The 22,740-nt window shown below is 37.9% G+C and overlaps 2 protein-coding genes across 2 annotated transcripts in view; both read right to left on the bottom strand.

The window, feature by feature from the left end:
- Positions 1-653: 653 nt before the first annotated feature.
- pcdh15a (protocadherin-related 15a) overlaps positions 654-22,740 on the bottom strand; it is a 275,961-nt gene continuing 253,874 nt past the window's right edge. The window contains exons 33-39 of the mRNA XM_056272451.1: positions 22,448-22,561; positions 16,437-16,439; positions 10,523-10,541; positions 9,705-9,740; positions 8,345-8,418; positions 4,328-4,439; positions 654-1,879 (exon numbers count right to left, since the gene is read on the bottom strand). Coding sequence (XP_056128426.1) covers positions 1,298-1,879; positions 4,328-4,439; positions 8,345-8,418; positions 9,705-9,740; positions 10,523-10,541; positions 16,437-16,439; positions 22,448-22,561 — 940 coding nt within the window. The 3' untranslated portion in view covers positions 654-1,297. The remainder of the gene's footprint in view (positions 1,880-4,327; positions 4,440-8,344; positions 8,419-9,704; positions 9,741-10,522; positions 10,542-16,436; positions 16,440-22,447; positions 22,562-22,740) is intronic.
- On the bottom strand, positions 2,167-4,280 carry LOC130106359 (dentin sialophosphoprotein-like). The gene has a single exon (XM_056272442.1). It carries the CDS (start codon positions 4,143-4,145, stop codon positions 2,331-2,333), a length of 1,815 nt encoding a protein of 604 aa, XP_056128417.1. The 5' UTR covers positions 4,146-4,280; the 3' UTR covers positions 2,167-2,330.

Raw genomic sequence — 22,740 nt, 5'->3', positions numbered from 1 at the left:
AACCTCAGTAATCACAAACAGATGTTTCCGGTACTCTGCAATTAGAAAGTAACAGCATTTTAAGAATGAAAAGAAAGTTTTAAACTAAATAAAAGCACTATTGGAACATTGCGTGTCCAGGCAAATTAGAAGACAAGAAATAACCATTGTATAGTTACGAGTCCAGTTATTTGTTATTTTTACTGTAGTAAAGATATCTTCACATCACGTCATAAGCATCAAGGAACATTCTAGAACTCATTTTTCAGAGACACTTTCTGGCAGCTGTAATAATGTGGATGGGCAAATATTCATATCTGACAGAGCGGTCAGCCTTTGATGGACAGATGAAAGATTGTTGGGATAAATACTGATGCTCAGTGATTCATCTGAGAAAGCCTTTGTGTACTTATTTCTCATATGAAAAAGCCTCTGTTATATACTGACCAGTAAAGCACAGCAGGTATATATAATATATATATATAGTGTGTGTGTGTGTGTGTGTGTGTGTGTGTGTCTGTGAATAGCTAATTTATTGACAAACATGTTTGGATTATGTTCACAATTTTATTCATGATAATAATAAATCAAAACTTCAAACAATCTGACCAGTATAAAAAAAAAACTCAAAAGGGAAGAAAAAAAACAAGATTAATTAATTAGATTTTTTGATGAAAAGAAGAATGAACAAAAAAAAACAGTTAAAGTTATCAAAATACATATACTGTATTATACTTAAGTATACATTTATAGATCTATGGAAATATTTTTTTTCAAAATATTACGGCCATTACAACCATATATGTTCTCAATGTAAAAAATACATCCATTAAAAAACATGAGGAATAATTGAATGTACAGCAGCCATCACTGGTTATACTGATTTTTAGGGAATTTTCAAGCAACCGTTGCGTGACTCATTAATAAAAAATACTCTTCAATCAAAGCTGTAATTGACACGCGTTCTAAATTGGTTAAATCGGCTACATTTTCTTTGTATTGTCTTTGTAAAATCGTATCTGATATCTAACAATTTCATTTACATACAGTTATACATTTTGGAAACAGTTGACTTGAGGCAAAGGAATTTGTACAGAATAGCTCTGTCTTCCACAACAATTTATCTGAAACTACAATAAGAAGTGAAATATAGTCAACTGCATGAAAAAATGATTCCGTATAAGAGAATCACATTTCTTAGTCGGTGTCTAGTGGTGTGTGTACAACAAAATCTTTCAAAGAACCCAAATAAAACATAGAAAAGACTTGAAAGGAAACTAAATAGAAACAGTACCACCAGCATTAGCAAAACTAAAAATCAGAGTTTTGTCATTGGTATGTGTAAGTTGTTCCAGGGACCCATCCAGAGTTCCTCTTCATCAGACAGTGTTTGCTCACATGGAGATTCTACCGACTCTTTAATTTCCCTGTTGTCCACTGAGGACTCCTGCTCACAGTTCCCCCTATCCTGCTCCAAACGGGCTTTATCAATGTTGGATTTGGGCCCTGTGCTGTTAAGGCCCATTATACTACACTCTTTGGAGTTGAGGTTGTGATCAGTAACATAGGAATGGTCAGTGGTGGTGCCGATAATAGACCCATTGTCTTCTGTTCCATTTAAAGGTAAATGCTCTTCGTGTGTGACACCTAGCTTATCTAGTTTTTTAAATTGTTTGCTTAATCGTGTTGGTGAGCCCAGTTTTAAGTTGTTGGGGTAAGGGGGCCTCCGTGTTCGGATGATGGTACCGTTTTGGGCAAGGTATACTAATCCGTTGATGTTACTGTGGCTGCTGACGTTGGGTATGCGATTGCGTGTGACATCCGGTCCACTGTCCTCTCCTGTTGAAGTTGTGTCGTGCTCTCTGTCCAACACCAGTTTGACCCTCTTTTTTTTTCCAGCCTGTAGATTAGAGAGAAGAATTACTAACATAAATCAACTATCAAAGAGAAACCCCCCAGGTGGGAATGGTAGAGACTAAAGGTGAAAAATTGCAATCTTAACCAAACTGAATCTTGTGTTCACCCCGAATAGAGAAGCAAACTGACTGCCCCACACATGGTATCAATATCATATCAAAGCACTCAAAGGGATAAGGTTTTGGGGAAAGGAAACATGAGAGGATTAAAATAAATGTTCTGAAAACACAGTTTAGCAGTGATGGTAATGTAAGTTCACTCAAGAGAAGGAATTTCAGAAGCACACCAAAAACCGTGAACAGCATGCCATTTTCAGCACTTCCATGCAGCTGGAATGGTTCCAAAACACACCAGAATAAGAGAAAAGACTTTGAGAAAAGTTGGAATATCTTCACTCCATGACAGAAGTCAGTTAAATCTTACTTGGCCCCTTTTTAGAAAGCTGTGGAATCTCCTGATTCGGAATCTGCATCTGTTACTTCCGTGGTTCCTTCTGTTCCTGATTGCTTTGAGCGAATCATAGAGCCACTTTCAGATGCTGAGCCACTGCCGGAAGTTATGGCATCCTCATCCACCTCTGTGATGGGTGAGAGGCCTCCAAATGCTTCATCTGAACTCTCCGTCACGCTGTTCTCTGTGGCGTACGGTGTGCCTCCACTTCCTGCCACTGAGATCACACTTGACCTCCGTGACATTGATCCTTCACTCATCTCACTGGCAGACTCTCTGCTCTCATCTGCTGTTTCATCCTCCTCTTCTTCTTCAGAAGCCTCTTCCTCCTCCTCACTCTCCTCATCAATGGTGTCCTGGGATGATCGGGTAATTATGCTCTTGCGAGAGCGTCGGCTTCCTGCTGCTGATCTGGAGCTCGTAGAGCTTCTCTCACTGTCGGACACAGAAACAGCATCTGATCCAGTGGCATCTGATGGAGCAGATCCGCTCATTTCTGTCTCGGATGCCTCTTCAGAGCCACTCACTGACCCTATCTCACCACTGCTCTCCTCACCAGACACTGATGCTCGGGATGACCTTGCTGAAGACCCCTTAGAGCTGCCACCTGATCCACTGCCACTTGGAGTACCACTTGCACTACCAGAAACACTTCCACTTCTGCTGCTCTGAGTTCCTGCACTCGAACGTGTCGAGGAATCCTCAGTACGGGATGATTTCATTGATGAGCGAGCAGAAGACGGCTCCGTTCCCGATCCTGACTCTTCTGTTCCTTTAGACTCTTCTTCAGATTCTTCCTCAGACTCCTTTTCTGTGGCAGAACTCTTCTCAGCGCTGGACTCTTCCTCGGTTCCTGATTTTTCAGTCCCAGATCCAGACTCTTTTTCTGTTCCTGAGGTCTTTCCAGACCCTGACTCTTCCTCTGAGCCGGATTCCTCCTCTGAACCCGACCCTTTCTCGGTTTCAGATTCTTTATCAGATGCCTCGGAATCCTTTTCGGTTCCTGACTTTTCAGTCCCAGATTTTGATTTACTCTCCTCGTCAGAATCACCAGGTTCTTCTGGCTCTGATTCAGAATCAACTGTGCTCTCATTGGCATCATCTCGGTCCAGATCCACTTTCAGATAATCTTTGTCATCAGTGGAGCCTACTACACTGCTCCTATCGGACGATTCCTCCTCGTCTGAGCCTTTCTTTCGGCTCTCTGCCTCTGATCCACTCCCGCTGGCCTCTGGCTCACTGACACTGATGGACACTTTAGATTTCTTCTCTTCTCTCTCTGACTCGGTTGCAGACTCATCTTTCTCACTCACAGAGCTTCTACTGATGCTGCTCTGTGATTTCCTTCTAATTTGCAGCTTGTTTGCCAGATTAATGCGTTTCAGGACTTTCCCAAGCCGACTCCTGGCAGTGGTTGTGCCATCAATGGAAGTGGTGCTCTGCCCACCCGTCAAGCTCTCTTGACTATCGATACGACGTGCAGATGTCAGCTTGGCGTAATCTTTGTCTTTCTTACCTTTCCCAAACATCATTGGGAAGATCCTGGCCTTCTTCCATGGGGAGGTAGGTTCAGTTTTCTTCCCAGCAGCGAGGAACTTGCTGAGCTTTATGACAGACTTCAGCCTCTTTGCAGCTTTGGATTGTTCAGGTTCAGACTCTGCTGGCTCCTCAGCAGGAACCTCAGACTCTGCCTGTTCAATCTCATCCTCTGGTGGGAAATCCTGGAATCCCACACGCTTTCCACGCCCGCGACCTCTCCCTCGCCCACCTCGCCCTCTCCCCCGACCCTGTTGTGACATCAATTCTTTTAAAACAATCTCATTAATCACAGTTTACATGAAACTGTCAAACCTGTTTTTTTAAAAATGCATGAAATGAAAATGATTTTCTATTGGTGATGACAAGATTATGGGTAATAAAACAAAAGAAAACATAACTGCACCATATCCTAAGTTGTCTGTGAATGAATGTGTAAGATTACCTCTGGTCCACCATAGTAATATCCTTCGTCCTCCACAATGGCCTCTCCATACTCATCATACATGGGTGTGATCAGCCTCCTGCGGCTGCCGTAGGGCGGATAGGGATCATATCTGGATGTAGGAATGGAAATGTTACAACATGTGAACTTTGAATTATTGTACTGTGTAGAACAATATTAAAGGTGTTGTAAGTGATTTCAATTTTGCTAATTTCCACTAGATGGAATTAGCTCATCTCTTTAACCACATGCCTTCTCTCCTATACCCTACTCTCCAAAGACATCTCAACCAACGTCAGCAAACCTAAACATGTTTCCTAGCTGGCTAAATGTGTTGGGCAAAATTACGTATAAACTGCAATGCTTTTTTAAAAATCTTTACAAACACGGTTTCGTCAAGACAACATTCGAAGTTTGTCTTGACAATTGTTGCTTTTCTATTTTGAAAAGTTTGTCTTGACTAACATTTAATTGAATTGATTAAGTTTAATTGAATTGTAATTCATGTTAATTTTACTACCTTACATTACAATTCTGCATTCGGTTTGTTACATCAATTCAAATTCAGGAATTGACCTGCTTTTTATTTTCTAAATAAATGCATTCTAAATTCAATTCCAAAAAGACAAAAAATAAGTTTTTTTTAATAAAAAAAAAACAACTTGCATGGCTGTCACAGAGACAGGTGTGATTGACACCTAATTTAGTGATATATTTTAAGCAATAAGTAAACAAACAAACAAACAAAAAACCTTACAACACCTTTAATTCAAAGCTCTAATATAAATTCTGAGTACTTTGGAGGTCAGATCTCCAACAGGTTTGAAAATAGTAGGGATGCACGATGATATCGGGACAACATCGGTATCGGCCGATAAAAGCTTAAAATGACCATCATCGGCAGATATGAAAATTACTGCTGATGAGCCTTGCCGATAGGGTGGCGTGTTTCCTATGCGCACGTGACGACCGTGAACGAAGCATGAGCACCAGAAACTTAAACTTCCTAATAGGGGTGTGCGATAATCACATTTTTTGATCGTGGACGATTAAAATGTCTCCACGATCTGCTTTTGAAGAAATATCGTAGTATCGTGCATTCTATCAGTTCAATTCTGGCGCCTTCATCTCAACATACTGTACAACGCGGCGTACATTCACATCACATCACATGTAAACGCAGAGGTAGAGTTACACTCACGGGACACTGCAATTCACAAAAGTTCATTATTTGCATGTGCTTTAAAGTCTTGCTGGTTAAACATGTCATTCACGTGCTAATGCGCTGTTCTAACGTGCGCTTTTCTGAGCGCGTACACCCGACGCTCACAGGAACTAAAAGCCTGTCTAACAGCGCCTGAATATCTGACTAAGTTATCTTTCCAGTCTTACTGCGCTAATACTGTCAAATACACACAAGGTTTACATAAACAAAGTTGGTTATGTCTAAAGTGAAAGCAAACAGAGAAAATCTGCTTGTCAAATGCGTGTATATTAGATGCGTCGCGTGCAGCTCTTAAAGAGAAAGTATCCTCCTAATAGTAAATATGCTGCCGCTTGTCCTTAAAGAGATAGTTCACCCAGAAATAAAAATTCTGTCATTATTTACTCAATCTAATGTTGTTCCAAACCTGTATTCATTTCTTTCTTCTGCTTAAATATACTATGGAAGTCACTGGAGTACAGCAACAGTTTGGTTAGCCACATTCTTCCAAATAACTTTTATTTTCAACAGAAGACAGACATTTATTTGGGTTTAAAACAACTTGAGAGAGTAAATGATGACAATTAAAATTTTTGGGAGAACTATCCCTTTAATGTTAATAAAACAACAAAACACAAAGAGGAAATCACTCACTGCTCTTGACTGAGAACTTTAATAGAAGCTTTAATAAGCTTTTTTTGCACTTAAATACAAATACATCGGTATCGGCATCATACAAAATTAGTTTGCAAATATCGGCATATCGAATATCGCCCAAAATCCAATATCGTGTATCCCTAGAAAATAGGTTTGAAGTGTTTATTCAAGACGGGAAAAGGCTAATCCGATGCCTCATTACACTTGCAACACCAGTCCATGTGTGGCTCCACCCACACTGGACAAACAGCCTCTGTGATCAAGGGATTAAAGGCTAAACCCCCATTAAAGATTCCGAAGTTAAATAGCCCTGGATCTTCAGCAGGACGGGCCTTTCTGATAGCAGGTGCCGTTTAGTCTGACAGAAGTGCAACACTTATCTTTCCCACTCTGTCCCTTGATGTCTGTGGAATCAAAGCCATCCGTCTTTCTAATAGGCCTTGACTATGGACAAAGAAAACCTTGACATCCAGAGTGCACAAACGGATAACATTTTGAGGGAATTCTCATTGCATTGCTCATTTTATAAAATGCTTTTAAAAATGTTGCTGGGAAATACCTTAAATGCCAACCTTCTTCTAGGACAGGGGTTTTCAAACTGTGGGTCGCAAAATGGGTAAAGGTGGTCGCGCAAAGTCACTTGGCTGCAGCTAATTTACGTTGCGCTGAATAACACACACACACACACACACTCACACAAAAACAGTTTAGTCTGGAGCTGTGATGATATACCAGCATTGAATAGAAATCGCAATATTGCTTGCTTTTTACTATTGCTCGCAATTTAATTGCATAAATATATGCGTTGCGTTTCATAGTGAAGCATGCTCGTAAAACAACTCGTGTGCATTACATCGGATAATTCAAATGTCACGAAAGGCTGTTGCAGATCTGTTCATTGAGCTCTGTCATTTCTGTTCAACTCAGCGCAGTTGTCTTTCAGAGACATGGGGGTAAGAATGCGTTCTTTGCATTTCCGTGCATTTGGCTACCTACCAACACATAAAGAACATTTGTCTGTAAAAAGCATTTCACATGTACAAACAGAACGAGCATGAGAGCTTTTTATGTGCTAAACATCATATCTGGACCGGAGCAAGCGTGTTTCAGGTTTTTATGGACAAAGCCTATTTCTTCTACTCTAATGCTGCAAACGTGAACCAATGATGGAAACGTTTGGGAACCCCCTTTCTATGAGATACAGTCCCTGATATGAAAACTTACCTAGTGCTAAGATTAATAGCTAGGTGAACAGGTGTTTTTCATTATATCTTTCTCTATAATGTGTATTTTAGCATGACTGGAATGCTGGATTGACCATTCAACATCCTGGACTGGTGCTATTCATTTTAAAATGTCAATTGATAGCCCTAGTCCTCATTAGATATCCTGATCTTGATGTTAAAGTAAATACTCTTTTCTGAATTTAGCTAACGCTCAGAGCACTACAGAGGCCTTAAGACCATCTGCTGCTCCTCATGCTGGAAAATTCAAATTACTCTACCGAACGTAATAGAGGATGCAATTACACTTTGAACACTGAACTCAGGTCTGAAAGTCTTAGTAGAAAACATGCGTCTCACGTCTTAATGAATCCACCGAGCTCAGCTAAAGACGGCAGTGTGGAGTTAAGGGTATATTAATCTAATTAAAGCTTCCAGCATCTCCTCAGAAGGGCTGACTTTAAACCATGCAGTTAAACATTTGAACATTTGCAACAGCATCTGTTCCGAATGGTACGGTATGTGTCAATTTGAGAGTGTCTACACCCTTTTTCTCTGTCTTCTGCTGTCTCCTTCTGTTTGCAGACACAAGATGCTCAGTTAATGTACCCACAACAAGCATCTTAATCTTTTAGCCTGAAATCGCATGGAGAGTCTGTCTCTATATTTATGTATGGATCTTTTTGTGCTCAGATGTTTTGTTATCATCAAAATGATTGTGAAAATTGTAATAGAGAAAAAAAGAGAAATACTGAAGTGATCGAAGATGATGAAAAACCGAAGGACACAGGAGACAGACAAAGAGAAAGGGAGCTACTGTATAAGGGGGCAGACATTACATACTTGATCTTCAAGAGAGGAAGAAAATGCATCTGAAATATACAAACCTAGTCTGTAACAAATACATCCTAGCTTTGAATATATGAAACTCACCCTTGATCGTAGCTGTAGTAGTCTTGAGAATAGTAATCCTGCCCAGGGTCGTTACCCGATTCCATGGAGAGAGCCTAAAATACAAACATAAAGACAGATGTCAGACTTCATCTTCACACAGTCTACAAAAATTAGTCTGGGTTTGGTGCACAATTTACTATCTAGTCAATAAGATTTCTGGCACACAGTGTGTTTATTCACTCATTGCTTAATTTAACCAGGGAATGCAAATGGACATCTACACTATTACAAAGTTTGAGGTAGGTAAGATTTTTTTTTTTTTTTAATGTATTTGAAAGGAGTCTCTTATGCTCATTCCAATTTCAGCATCATTACTCCAGTCCTCAGTGTCACATGAGCCTTTATAAATAATTCTAATGAAAGCACATTTTGGTGCTCAAGAACATTTATTTTTGTTATTACTATTATCAACACTGAAAGCAGCTGTTCTGCTTAATAGTTTTGTGGAAGCCGTGTTTTTTTCAGGATAAATGGAACGTTTAGAAGAACAGTATTTATTTGCACAATATAAATTAATTTTCTAACAATATTAAAACCTTTTGTGTCATTTTTGACCAATTTAATATATCCTTACTGAATTAAAGTGTGCCTATTAATTTCTTCATTTTTATTTTAGTGGTAGTGTAAGTGTCAGACATTTACAGTATATACAAAATAAGAAAGAATCTTGCACCTTAAAGGGATATTTCACCCAAATATAATTCCTTATGATTTTTTAGCAAATAATGAATATTAGATGTTGGCCTGTTTATCACACAAAGGAATGAACATGAGTGAGAAAAAATTACAGCATTTTAATTTTTGGGAACTGTCCCTTTAGAGGTTGTTATTTAGCAGTTGAAGACCCCATGAATTTGCTTGATGAATGCAGTTGCCGTTCCTTGATGTATACCCTACAGACCTCAAAATAAACATACATAAACTTATGATCTTTAATAAGAGATATCTAAAATATGCAGTAACGATAAGAAGATCCGTCAAGGTTACACTTTATTTCGATGGTCCCCTTTAGACATTTTGTTGACTATAAGTAATGTTTACCTACATGTCAACTAATTCGACTATCAGTTGAGTATTAGTATACTGTTAGAGCTAGGGTTAGTAGAATAAGATGACATGTACTTGTAAAGTTACTTATAGTCAGTAGAATGTCTGTTGGGGGAGCATTCAAATAAATTGTTAGCAGATATTAAGCAGACAGTTTACTAAAACTGTAATGAGAGTTAGTTGGCTTGTAGTTCCAAGGTAGTCAACAGAATGTCTAAAGGGTCCCGTTTAAATAAAGTGTTACTTTGTCAAGAAAACTAAGGAAAGGAATGCAGAAAAACAGAGATGCTACCTCAGGCCGGAGCAGAGAGGGTCTCAACAGCTGCTGCTGGCACAGGCACAAAGAGAGCGAGGGGAGAAAAAAGATTTGACACTAAGAGAGAATACATGAGAGGCAGCACAGAATAAAAGACAAAGAGAATAGCAAGAGAAGATGTTGCTGCATACATTTAAAATGAATGATCAGACTGAGAACATGACAGCAAAAAAGATGCAGGAAAGAGTGGGAGGGGGAAAAAAACGAGCTCCTGGTGAGAAAGATAATGACAGAGATGCAGATGAGGGAAAATGTTCCATCTTAAGAAGTATAGACCAAACTTTAAGAGCTAAAGTGCTTGAAAGGTCAGAAAAGGTCATGTTTGACAGCATGCATAGCCAGTCTATATGCATTAACTCAGACACTGACGTGACATGTTCTTGCTGCAAAATGTGTGTGCAGGCAGAACTAAGATTAGACACGACTCTTCAATTTACACTTCTTAGTGAGGTGTAAATGTAAGTGTAATGGCAAAGTTTCTATTGCTCTCCTCGTCTCATTGAGATTCTAGTGAAAGTCTCCCTCAAGGCACTATTGGCGGTCTGAAGTGACAAGGGAAAAAGGCACTCTTACCTTCGACTTATAAAAGAAAATACCCATAAATTAAAACAACTATAGGTAGAACTTGATTTTTACATGGCCTGAGGAAAACATAAGAGGTGCTATGCAAGTCACCATGGTGTTAACGTGATGAGGTATTTATATTTATGCAGAAAACTTTTAATACTAGGGCAAATTCCTAACTCTAAATATGAGTGATATTAATAGTGAAAAAAAAAAGAAGAATGACGTACCTCTCTGCCAATGCCACGCCTGCAGAAAGAAACAGAGGTGTTAGAAAGAATAACATGTAGCTGGAATTGTGACATCTGTTGACTAGCTAAGTGATTTCAGACTTGCTTTTGCGGATTCTGACTCACTTTTATCATACAAAAAGCATTTCAACACTCTCTTATCGCTGGACCAGAATGAAAACACTATGTTCAAATGGGAAAGCACTCGAAAGATAAAAATGCACTCAGGGAAATGGCGCAGATAGTCCTGACACAAGCAATTTTACCTACAGCAAAGACTCCACAAACATGTTAATCTGATTTTTGAAATGTGCCATTTTCTGATAAATAGTAAACCAACACATGCGCACACACTCACACAAACTATATGCAGTAGTTATAAATGGTCCTATACGCAAACAAAACTTCCAGGAAAGTTACATTTGAGGGCTCTCAAGGGCCAAAGAGTGAAACCCACTAAGTGATTAGAACAGTGTGACAAATGAGCAGCATATGTGTTGCTCGAAGTAAACTACATCTGAAGAAACACCCTCAATTTGCCCCATGAATAAAGAATGGCGTAAGAGGGTGTGGTGTGCATTACCTGAATAAATGATGAAATATCCCTGTCAAACAAACACATCTCTCTCCCACATAATGAATGAGAGTGACAGATGAGTGATGTGGGATGTGTGTGTGTGTGTGGGAGGAACGTGATGTCTTTCTCAATGTCCCTCAGGAAGAAAAGGCATTTTCTCAATTCTAAGAATGCAAAGAACAAACTTGTGTTCTCGTGGAGACCATTATGCCAGGCTATACCAAAGAACCATCTAGGTTCTTTAAATAGTTCAGAATGCATCTTTGCAAGAATTGAGATGTGCTATAATCTGAGACACACAGGCACACATACAAATACTGTACATAATAGCAAATCATTATACGATTAGCTATTAAAAATGGAAAAAACATAGTAAAATCCTTTTTTTGAAGTACTCTCGTTTTTTATCTTTTTCCCTGCCATTGACGGAAATTTCCGTCATTTATGAGACAACGCTTCCCCACCATTGATGGAAATTTCCGGCTTTCCGTGTTTTCACTGTTATACGGTAGGGGGCGCTGTTACACATCTTCTGAAAGTGTACAGTATCTCCTGATCAAAACACGTGAAGAAGCAGCAGAAACAAGCGATAGCATTTGTAATCATATGTAAAATAACGTGATCATCAACATTAAACAGCATATAAATCAAAACTGCCTAATGTTACTGAATGAAATGTCGACCCAGGACGAGCTATAGGGTTGCAAGCTTTGGGGGTGTTGATAGATTTAACATCTATGTTACAATCATCTTTGACAAAAACCTAATTTTCGCAGCTTTTTACTCAAAATATTGCTTTTTATGAAACTTACCCATATTCAAGTGTTGATTTTTGTTTGTTTGTTTAAAAGCAGAGGGTCTGTTGTTTCTTTTGATATTGCACGTTCAGATATTCATACAACTGAATATCTGGCAGTGGCTGGCAACTTTTCTTTTCTGGCGTGGAAAGAGTTAATAGAGCAAGAGAGATTCATTATATTTTGTGGTGGAGCAGGTAATATGAAAGGAGGAAGTGAGAAAGGAATGAAAACACAGGAGACAAATGAGAGAATTAGGGTTAGTGATGTCAACGGCAGACTCATCGATTGATTAATTACATTTCTCTAGACCTCACAGTCTGTGCTTTCATCGTGCTGAGCGGGACATGTGAAATATAGAGCCGTTCCTCTGGACCTACAAACAAGCCCTGACACATACACACATCCATTCAGCTCGCACATAAATCTTCTGCCTCAGAGTAAGAACACATAAATAACGCAACATATGTAACCGTTGATCATATTTCCTGTCCATTGTTGACTATTGAATAGTTGTGGGTAGAATAAGTCTAATTTCATTTAATTCATTTTTTAACTACTTGGTGCAACTGCGAACACAATGTTTGTGTATTTCAAAGGTGCTCAGAACTGAAGAGGAGACATTAGTAAATCTGTGTGCATTTGCTTATGGGGTGATGACAGATTTCAAACAGATTTTTCGATATGGATGAGGGAGACGCCATCTGCAGACCAGCGCAGAGAAATCGCAGGAGCAGTTGGTCTGAATGGAGAGACATTGACTGCGTGCCCGATGGAGTGAATTCAGCGGGAAACGGCAGAATGAACGTCCCCCTGCCATGCGCCACATCAACGATTAGCTGCATTGTTTAATCTCTATGTGAGTCTTGACTGCTTGAGTTTCTGAAAGGGCAAAAAACATCCGCAAGACTGAACCGAGACAGGAGAGCATCAGGAGGTCTGGCACTCTTAACAGCTTTTAAAATGAGTTAGTAAGAACTGAGTTAGAGAGAGAGAGAGAGAGAGAGAGAGAGAGAGAGAGAGAGAGAGAGAGAGAGAGAGAGAGAGAGAGAGAGAGAGAGAGAGAGAGAGAGAGAGAGAGAGAGAGAGAGAGAGAGAGAGAGTATAAACAGAGAGAGAGAGAGAATAAACAGAGAGAGAGAGTGAATAAACAGTGTTGGGGGGTAACGCATTACAAATAATGTGAGTTATGTAATCAGATAATTTTTTTCCAAATAACCAGTAAAGCATTGCTTTTTAAATTTTTAAACTTTTTCAAATAAGTAACACAAATGACTTGGTTTTCCCATTTATTGACTGACAGCTCTTCTGTCCCAATGTTGAGAGAAATCTTGAATAGAGATGTTGTGTGCGCTGTGTAAACATTATGGTTATTATAATTCTAGACTAAATGTGAGCAAACATTTACTCATCTCACTTGCACAAAAACAGATTCAGTATTCCTCAAAATGAATAAAAACAGTGAATTGCAAACCTTAAATATGTAAAATAACACCATATTTTACTTTACTTAATATTACTTTATTAAACAATGTCTTTGCTGTTGACCTTCGATGATCCAATTCAACATACTAAAAAGCTCAAATGAACATCACATTTGAGTTGTAAATGTGAACATCATTGTTTTTATTGCTGAAGTAAGAGTGTTGAACTTTCTTCTCATGTCCTATTCTTCTGCAATTCAGAATGGTTTGTGAAAGCTTTGTTTGAGCTGCGCCCTCTACAGTACAGGCGTGAATTTGCATTTCCTTCAGCCTGAGGCTTATTTATTTCACTTTTGGTGTGAATGGTTATTTAAAAAAACAAAAACAACAACAGTGAAATAAATGTGCAGTATTGTAACTTATTACTTCTAAAAGTAACTTTCCCCAACACTGTGAATAAATGAGAAAGACATAAATAATGATCTGTTTCTAGCCTTCCTTAATGCATATTCCTGGTTTTATTGTATTCATCAGTGCTCATTATTCCAAATAAAAATTGATTTTCCTAATCTTTAATCAAAAGGTAATAACTTGCTCTTCCTCTGAAGTGACCTTCCTTTCCCATTGACATCACTTGTGACAGTGCAGACTAATAGATAATATAATTTAATTCATTCTTATTCCTTTTTCTGATCAAACTAAATTGATTAAACAAAATGTGATCTTAATTTATAAGGTCAATCCTCATCAAATTTGATAACAATCTCTGTCACTCCTCTCAATGTCACATGATCATGATAACAGCTTCTCTCACTAACATCCCCCTGCGAGGAAGCATGTCACCGGTTAAACATTAAATATTCATAAACCGTGATGGTCAGTTCAAATATTAGTTTGATTAATCTGATAAAAAGTCCATTATTATTAAATATATTCTATTGGAAATACATTATTTCTCTTGCTCTTCTTAAAAATGTGCAAACTGATGGATATAAACATGCAAATTAATGCATGCTGTACTTTTCGTGCAAAAAAAACGAAACAATTTAAATGGTAAATATAAATGTAAAAAACATACATCACTGCTCAAAAGTTTGGGTTCAGTACGTTTTTTTTGATATAAAGAAGTATCTTATGCTCACCAAAAATACAGTTAATACAATAATATTGTGAAATATTATTATAAAAAAAATATTTTTAAATTTTTTTTACATTTTAAAATGTAATGTATTCCTTTAATGGCAAAGCTGATTTTTCAGCAGCCATTCAGAGTCACATGATCCTTCACAAATCATTCTAATATGCTGATTTGCTGCTCAAGAAACATTTCTTATTATTAACAATGTTGAAATTGTAAATATGTTTAATTGCACATAGGTTTACATATTATCAAAACAAAACAACTGCTTGTATGCAATTTGAAAGCAGCAGAACAGTTTAAACCACTAAATTACAAATAATAATGAATAGAAACTGCTTAGAGGTAGAATGTTCTGCATGAACACACATTATCTCATATATATATATATATATATATATATATATATATATATATATATATATATCATATGATTATAGCAACACATAAATGTAAAACATTTGTTCTTATAAAACTATATTATACTTGTTCTTACAAAAATATTTCTATTTGCTTACATGTAGGATTTCATTGTCCAAAAAAAATATCATATAAGATGTTAACATATAACATCAATTATTTCACTCCCTTTCTCTGTTGTGTTCTATTTGATTGACAGAAATCCACTCTATGAAGTACTGTTGATATTCTAACATATAAAAAGAGCAAAATGGAAGATATGCACTGAGGAAAAAAAACACCTTTCAATCACATTGAAACTATACTCTTACGACTGTCTTTGAAGTGAAGATTATAAAGTGCTCTCAAAGTAAAGTGCCCTCGAAATAATGCATGAAAAAGTAAATGATGAAACAGTTGGAGGAGGTTTAGGAAAGAAGATATGAAAAGAGTTCTAGTTCATTCAGAAATGAAGGCCTGAAGTGGGCAAAGTCTGTCATTCCTCTGGGATTGGTTGGTTTGAGAGCTGAGTAGAAGAGTCAGATTCTGATTGGCTGGCGTATATTTGGTCCCGTTTAGATTCTGGTTCTTTTAGCACGACAGTCGTGGAGTCTTTACTTCCTCCTTCGCAACTGCACTCATCTTTCAGGCTGCCGGTGGATCGGGTCGTGTTCTTGAGGATCCCTCTTAGTTTAGGCGTAGGAGTCGGAGACTGAACGGGAGTTGGGCTTGGTGGTGGGGTTAAATCCTGTTGCACAGGTGGAGGAGAAAGAAAAGAACGGAGTGGGACAGGCAGAAGGGGTGGGGAGCTGTCCGGAGAGTCTGATATGAATTCCAATGTGATTTCACAAGGCTCCACTGTCATGTAATTGGAGATACTGGAGCTGAACTTCCTCAGGACGGGTGGAGTGGGCCGCTGAGCCGTGGGTGGGGGAGGAGTCTCGCCATCATCCCCGGTGATGATAATGCAGGGTGGGATGTCTTTGCCGACAGAAATTGGACTGGACGACAGCATGATGGCGGTTAGTAGCGGGTCGTCCGGATCTAGAGATGCATAAGAGTCCCGGCTCTGTCTGGGCGTCCGCTCGGCTAAAGCTTGCTGCTCAAACTGTCTAGCCTGTTCTCTGACAGACAGCTTTGTTTCTGTGCTACGACCACTCTGATCTAGATCTGCATCAAGTTCTTCCCTGCTGTCCTTAAGCCCCGCCTTTAGCTCTTGCTCCTCCCATTCAGAGGGGTCCCAGAGACCCTTCCGGCGCAGAGCATCATAAAGCCCTCGCCCTCGAAAACGGGACGGCAAGGACCAAGAAGTCATCTGGCTGCAAGGCCTTGTTGGAGACGGAGCGTCACTGAGGTGTACAGGGTTGCTGGATTTTTGGACAGAGTTGGGCTCTGGACTGCTGGATGCTCCATCCTGGAAAAGCGTATTTTGGGTGGTGAGAGGCCGTTCATCTGAGAGGAAGGTGACTGCGTTCTCTGACTTGGGCAGCTTGTTGCACAACCTTCCGTTTCCGGCACACTGTTTGTAGACTGCGATTGCACGAGAGGCAAAGGTTCTTATGAGACTCTGTCGATCCACCTCCTCGATTACAGACTTTCGGCGCCTTCTGCGGGCCACGAGAGACAATGAAAGGAGAGAAGATTGAAATGTGTGGAAAGAGACAGGAAGGAATTGAGGGAAGAGAACATGCAGCCATGGGAGGATAGGACTCTAATGACCCACTATATAAAAATCCTTCACTTTAATGGCCAAACCAATTTGCTCACGATATTACATTGAGCTTTGAATAAGCTGAATGAAATACTCTCATTTTATGGCTTTTGAGACAAATATTCTTATTAAAACTTCAGGAGACATTATGCTGTGTTCGATTCGGAAAGCCAGAATTCTCTACTCTGAAAAGTGCCATGATGATTAAACCCATTTAACACACTTTTGTAGGAAAAGATGTTTAAAACACAGTTACTATGATCTTTTTGCTGATAATCATAGGGTACAATGGGGCTATAGACATTTTCTTCAAAACCACATCTGCGGTTCACTATGCACCTGGAAATTTAGCTGATCCTTGACACAAGATGATCTGTGCTAAGTTAATCTAATATTTAATGTTTTTTAAATGCTATAGATTTCTGTAGCCATAAGGATATTTAAAATTACGAAATATATGTTATTATATACGCTTTATTTCGATGGTCCACTAGACATTATACTAACTAAAAGTAACTTTGCAACTACATGTCAAAGCAGTGGCGTCATGCCCATTCAAAGTGAGGGGGCACGTGCCCCCTCAGATTTTTCCTCCCTAGGGTGACCAGAAGTCCCGAAAAATTCGGGACAGTCTCGAAATCTAAGCTGTTGTCCCGAATCCCGAAACCGACCTTAATTGTCCCGAAAATTATACTAAAGCAAAATCTTGATATAAAATATTAAAAACTGTCCGTGGAAGTTGAGTCGTCCTGCAGCCAGCCCCTTCCAATTGCAGCAGCCGCAGCCGCGAGGACAGTGAATGTGCAGGCAGCCAGTCTAAACTTTAGTTTTTTTACGCGCGTCATTTGCTCTTGACGCGCGAATGGATTCAAAGTGTTCACGCGTAGGCTATAACTAGACGCGGTAGGCGCGAATTTGACGCGCTATTCGCGTCTGGTGTGAACGCAGCATTAAAGGATTGATTGATTGGTCGCGTCACTGTGTGCAAAAAAAAACTTCGTTCGGGCCTTATAATGTCTGATGTCGGGTTAGGCCTACACAAAGCAAATCATCTACAAAATTATTTAGTTGTCCTATTTAATGACCGACAATTTAGTTGTAATAATAATTTTGCCATAAGGCTTATTAGCGTTAGGCTATAGCCTGAAAGGTCTGATTTAGCCTACACACTGTTACAACAGTAACACTTTTTTTTTTTCACAATGACATTTGAGTTCATGATTTTAATGGTTTTTTTTTTTTTGGCAGACTAAAGACTAATGACAGACTTTGATCTTTGAATTAAAAAATATGTTTGGTTCAGGTTTGAAATTCATTATCTTTTAATGTAGTCTAGTATCATAGTAGGACTACCCCCCAAATCCCTACAGCATAGTTGTTATACAGATCGCTATACATTTTGCATTTAATTTGATTACTTTTTTAAATTTCTGTCAAATATTAACCATTTTCAAATAAACGGGGTAGTGTTAACCTTATTCAGCACTGAAATCTGTCAAACTTCTTTCAAAGTCCTTCATCACATATTAATTTTAAAATAACTTAATTTCAGAGCACCACAAAGTCAGACCTCAGCACCTTTATGTAGGCTACCTTTAATGTAAGATCGTTCTTAGGTCACATACCAATTTAAAATCATAACATAAAAACTGCAATGGTACTGTTTTTAAAATCATTTGTAGTAGGCCTAAGTGTACAAGTGTGTGTCCATGCTTTAATGAAGTAGACTTCAAAAGCTTTTGAATTTGAGCTTACAGTTCTTTCATCAACCTGTCTTTATACATAAACTTACAAAATAGATACTTTAACTTAGTCCTCAGAATCAGATAGAGGAGTGTTGCTGCTAGCTCCGTTAAGGTATTTCTGTCCCTCCCAAACTGCATTGAAATGGTATGTTTAGCAGCCAGAATTAAAAAATTTTCAGGGGGAGAAACCCCCTGACCCCTCCTAACATGATCCATATCACCTGTCAGAAAACAATTGCAACGTCTCAGATTGTGCCCCCCCAGAATTTTGGCTTGCATGACGCCCCTGTGTCAAAGTTACTTATAGTTAGTAGAAAGTCTAAAGTGGCACATCAAAAAAAAAAAAAAAAAAATATATATATATATATATTTAAATAACTTATATTAATGAAAGAGTATTAATAAAATATTTATTGAAAGTAAATTAACTGATTTAATTTAGCAAAAGAAAAAGGAAATGGTACAATCTTTGCTGAAGTGATTGTTTTGAACAAGTATTAACTAAGATATTACGCAAAACACACTTCTATAACTTAATTTGTATCAATACTAGAGGCATTTGCTTTCTTGCTGGTATTGTACATTATATCCTCACCACCTTATAAATTAATATGATTTCAATACAAAAAAAAATCACTACAAAATGTGCTGATCCATCAATGTTCAATAAAAGGACATGTATTTCCCACGTTTTCCTTAAGTTCCGGATATACTTCAAGCGAAATCTAAGTGTGTGTGAGTTTCTGAAAAAACGATTTTGTTCATTCCGTAATAAAAACAGGAATACATTGGAGAACCACTTTAGAGTAGAAATTGAATTTGTAATTCTAATTGAGACACCGACACTAGTTTTCCATGTTTAATACTCTAAATCTGCTTGCTGAATTGCAGAGCTTGTGCAAATATATCCACATCTCTATGATCAGATGCTTTCTTAGCTACTGTTTTCTTACCACTGTCAATTTTGATGTGTGTTTATTTTGATGTTGAAAGGGAAGTGTGCAGCACATATTTACATATTCACCTAATGCTGCTCTCAGCAGTGTGGGCGGTGTCATGATGCTCGATAAGTGTACCGATGGTCACGTTTTTCAGACTTTTAGATACCCCTATGTGACGAATGAAAAAGAACGTGGCCATGAGTATACTGGGGCCTGTAAGATGTGCCTTTAGCCCTGTTGTACTCTACCTGCAAAAAAAAAAAAAAGCCTAGCACTGCCATGTTGTTTCTTTATACGTCGTCATCTGAGACATGGTCAGAGATAGGAATATCCTACATCCGACCTTGTATGGAACGCAGAATTAATGAATTCAAGCAGGATCAGTGTGCCCAAAATCAAAATTGTGCACTACCAGCTATGAAGCGCAAAGATCCTATACCAGCACTCATAAACCACTCATAAATCTGTTCAGATAAGCTTTGTTCAAACTTCAATCAAGATGATCTGTTACAACGTCGAGTCTCAAAGTGAAGGACAAGAAGTGTATTTCTTTGCTTTGTGGAGAAAACTGCGAGGAACCACTACAGCTGGAGGCGAAGGCTTTATCTAGCTAAACTACTCAAGCTTTAATCTGATACGCAGCTACACACATGGATCTGTGCATTTAAAAAAAATATGTTAATAGTATCAAAATGTTCTTTTCAATATGCAATTGAGGCATAACAGATTAAATGGTAAAGAAAACTACAAGAGCAGCTACACAGGGACAAGAAACCACAAATGTGAGTGAAGAGGGATTTTAAAATAGATAGCAGATTTGTAAGAAAGAACACTGCAGGGAAATGCAGCATATTTCATGTTACTCACTGTAGTCCAAGCCTGGAAAATACAGAGAGAAGATGAGAATGAATGAAACATGAGAGGAAAAATACATGTAGACAGAGGGACATGATAACAATTTAACACAGACAGGCCCTGTTTTCAGTGACTGAATCAGAAACTTGACCACATTAAATGCACACAAAAACATGCTTTTTACCCCAATGCAAATGTGTTTTTGTTATTCACACGCAGTATAATTATGCAAGACGTAAGCATTCACACTGTAAGTGCAATGAATAAATGCAATCCAGCTAAATAATATCCACATATTCTCTAAATATGGAATGCATGTTAATATCCAATGTAATGGGGCCCAAGAGACACAAAAGGCAAATAGAGAGGAAATGCAACCACTCATCCGTTCAACCATTCATTACACATGTAAAGAAATTAGCATTAAGATGCATGCAAAAAAACAACAACTAAAGGCTAACATTTCATTTGAAATGGCAATGTAAATAAAATATTTCTAGGTCACATTTAACCCCCAAATCAATTGAAAAATAACACTAAATCAAGAAAATTACAAGTATTTAAGGACCATTAAGATTTACTTTCACTACAATTTCTTGTTACCATAATGTGTCGAATTGTTGTTGTTTTTTTGCATTGTTCACAACAAGGTTATTATATAGTTAATGAAAACTAAAACTTAACCATAAAAAATGTTTCATTACTTGAAATAAAATTAGTTACCTGAACTAAAATATTAAAAAAACTTAAACTTATTTTATTTCAGCTAGTTACAAAAGTAACATTTATAATTTTCATTTAGTTAATTATCTTGATGCACTAAAATTGCAAAAATAAAATAAAACTATGGACAATAACTTATAAAAAGATTTAACAACTAAATAAAAAATACTGCAACTTTAACTGAAATTAAAATTAAATTAGAAAAAAAATGAATTCAAAATATTTCAATCTCATTCAAAAATTGCTCAATGATACTAAAATAACACAGGTTCACAATATTTTTTTAAAGTTCCATCAAGACATGTATCAGATAGAATGTCATGATAAATACCCATTTTTTTCTTTTCTTATAACAAAATATAATTATGAAAATACTATGTATTTTGTTTATTATATAGGCCTGTAAATATATGTGTGTGTGAGGGTCACAGAGAGAGAAAATTATTTTGTAAGGTTGCTGACAGGCTGTTATTATTCATATCCAACAAAAGAACAAACTGTTTGCCCAGATAAACAAGCAAACAAATCCTGCCCTTATGTCCTGTTCCTTTCTGTTGATGGTATTAAACTGCAGTTCAGCATCTATTATAATGAATTCAATACAAAACCTCGTCTTTTTCGCTGTCTATTTGTGTTAGCAGCTGCATTTGTTTTGATTGCATTAAATCAAAAGCACTTTAAAAGCCTTTACCTGAGGGACGCAGATGCTGTGCTGTGGCTATAATCTTTTAATCTATTAACATTTCATTTCACTCACAACAGCCTTTAGCTTGGCACTCCTGCTGCACTAAATGTCCAGTGAGCACATCTCGGATGGTCTTAATATTAAAGCCAAAAGTGCAGCCAGTGGTTTAACTTCAATTTTTTTAAGCGACGCAGGTGCTTTGTTTGTGCAAAAAATCCAATTTACCACATTAATTAAAAATATGCAGTTCCTGCAACGTCTGCTCTCGTGTCAACACAATACGCATGCGTCGTGGTGCTCTCGTGAACGTGCGTTGGGGAGCAATATTTTGTAAATAAAAGTGGTAAATTCTGTTTTTTTTTTAAACAAACAAAGCATATTAAATAAAAAATATAAAAAAATGCTTCATAAAATTGAGCTTTAACCACTGACGGATTACTTTAGTGATGTCTTTACTACCTTTCTGGGGATTGAAAGTGGTAGTTGCATAGATTGTCAATGGAGGGACAGAGAGCTCTCAGATTTCACTAAAAAGATCTTCATTTGTGTTTCCGAAGATGAATGAAAGTCGTACAGTTTTGGAATGACATGAGGGCGAGTAATTAATGACAGAATTTTCATTTCTGGGTGAACAAACCCTTCAAATTTCACTAATTATACTACTATGGACTACTTTTATGATCCTGTTTTGGTCCAAAAAATTTCTGTAGTGTACCAACAACGAACGTCATACAAGTTTGGAATGATAACAGAAATATACGACAGAAATGTATTTTTTTGGGTGAACTATTCTAGTTTCCAACAGACACACTCACCCAAAACGTGTTTCTCCTTTTCTGTAAATATTCACAAGCACACCCAACTCTCGTAAATCATCTCTCTGCTGTCTCTTCTGAAGGTTGAAGGTATTATTTAGGACAGGTGACTTACATGCCGCCGTCTCCCAGTTCCTCGTAGAGATTGGTCGGAGCGCCACCTCCTGTTGATTTGGCAGTAGGAAGTGACATCTGGATCCGGGCAGTTTTGGCACACTCGGCCTGCCTCCTGTAAAGCACCCCCAAAGAGTGAGTTTCCTTCTTTCAAAGGGCTCATTTCAGCTCTATTATTGGAGGATATGAGGTCTGGAGCATCGGCAACTCCCATTTGATCTATTCCAGCACTTTTTATTCATGCATTGCAAAATATCATGGGATATTCAGCACCTTTCACACTGAGATGAGGTG

This window comes from Rhinichthys klamathensis, unplaced genomic scaffold (genome assembly GCF_029890125.1).
Source record: "Rhinichthys klamathensis goyatoka isolate OS25496 unplaced genomic scaffold, OSU_Roscu_1.1 h1tg000338l_1, whole genome shotgun sequence".
Taxonomy (NCBI): Eukaryota; Metazoa; Chordata; class Actinopteri; order Cypriniformes; family Leuciscidae; genus Rhinichthys; species Rhinichthys klamathensis.
The sequence above is the reverse complement of the archived record's forward strand: the minus strand, read 5'-3'. Positions and strand labels throughout refer to the sequence as shown.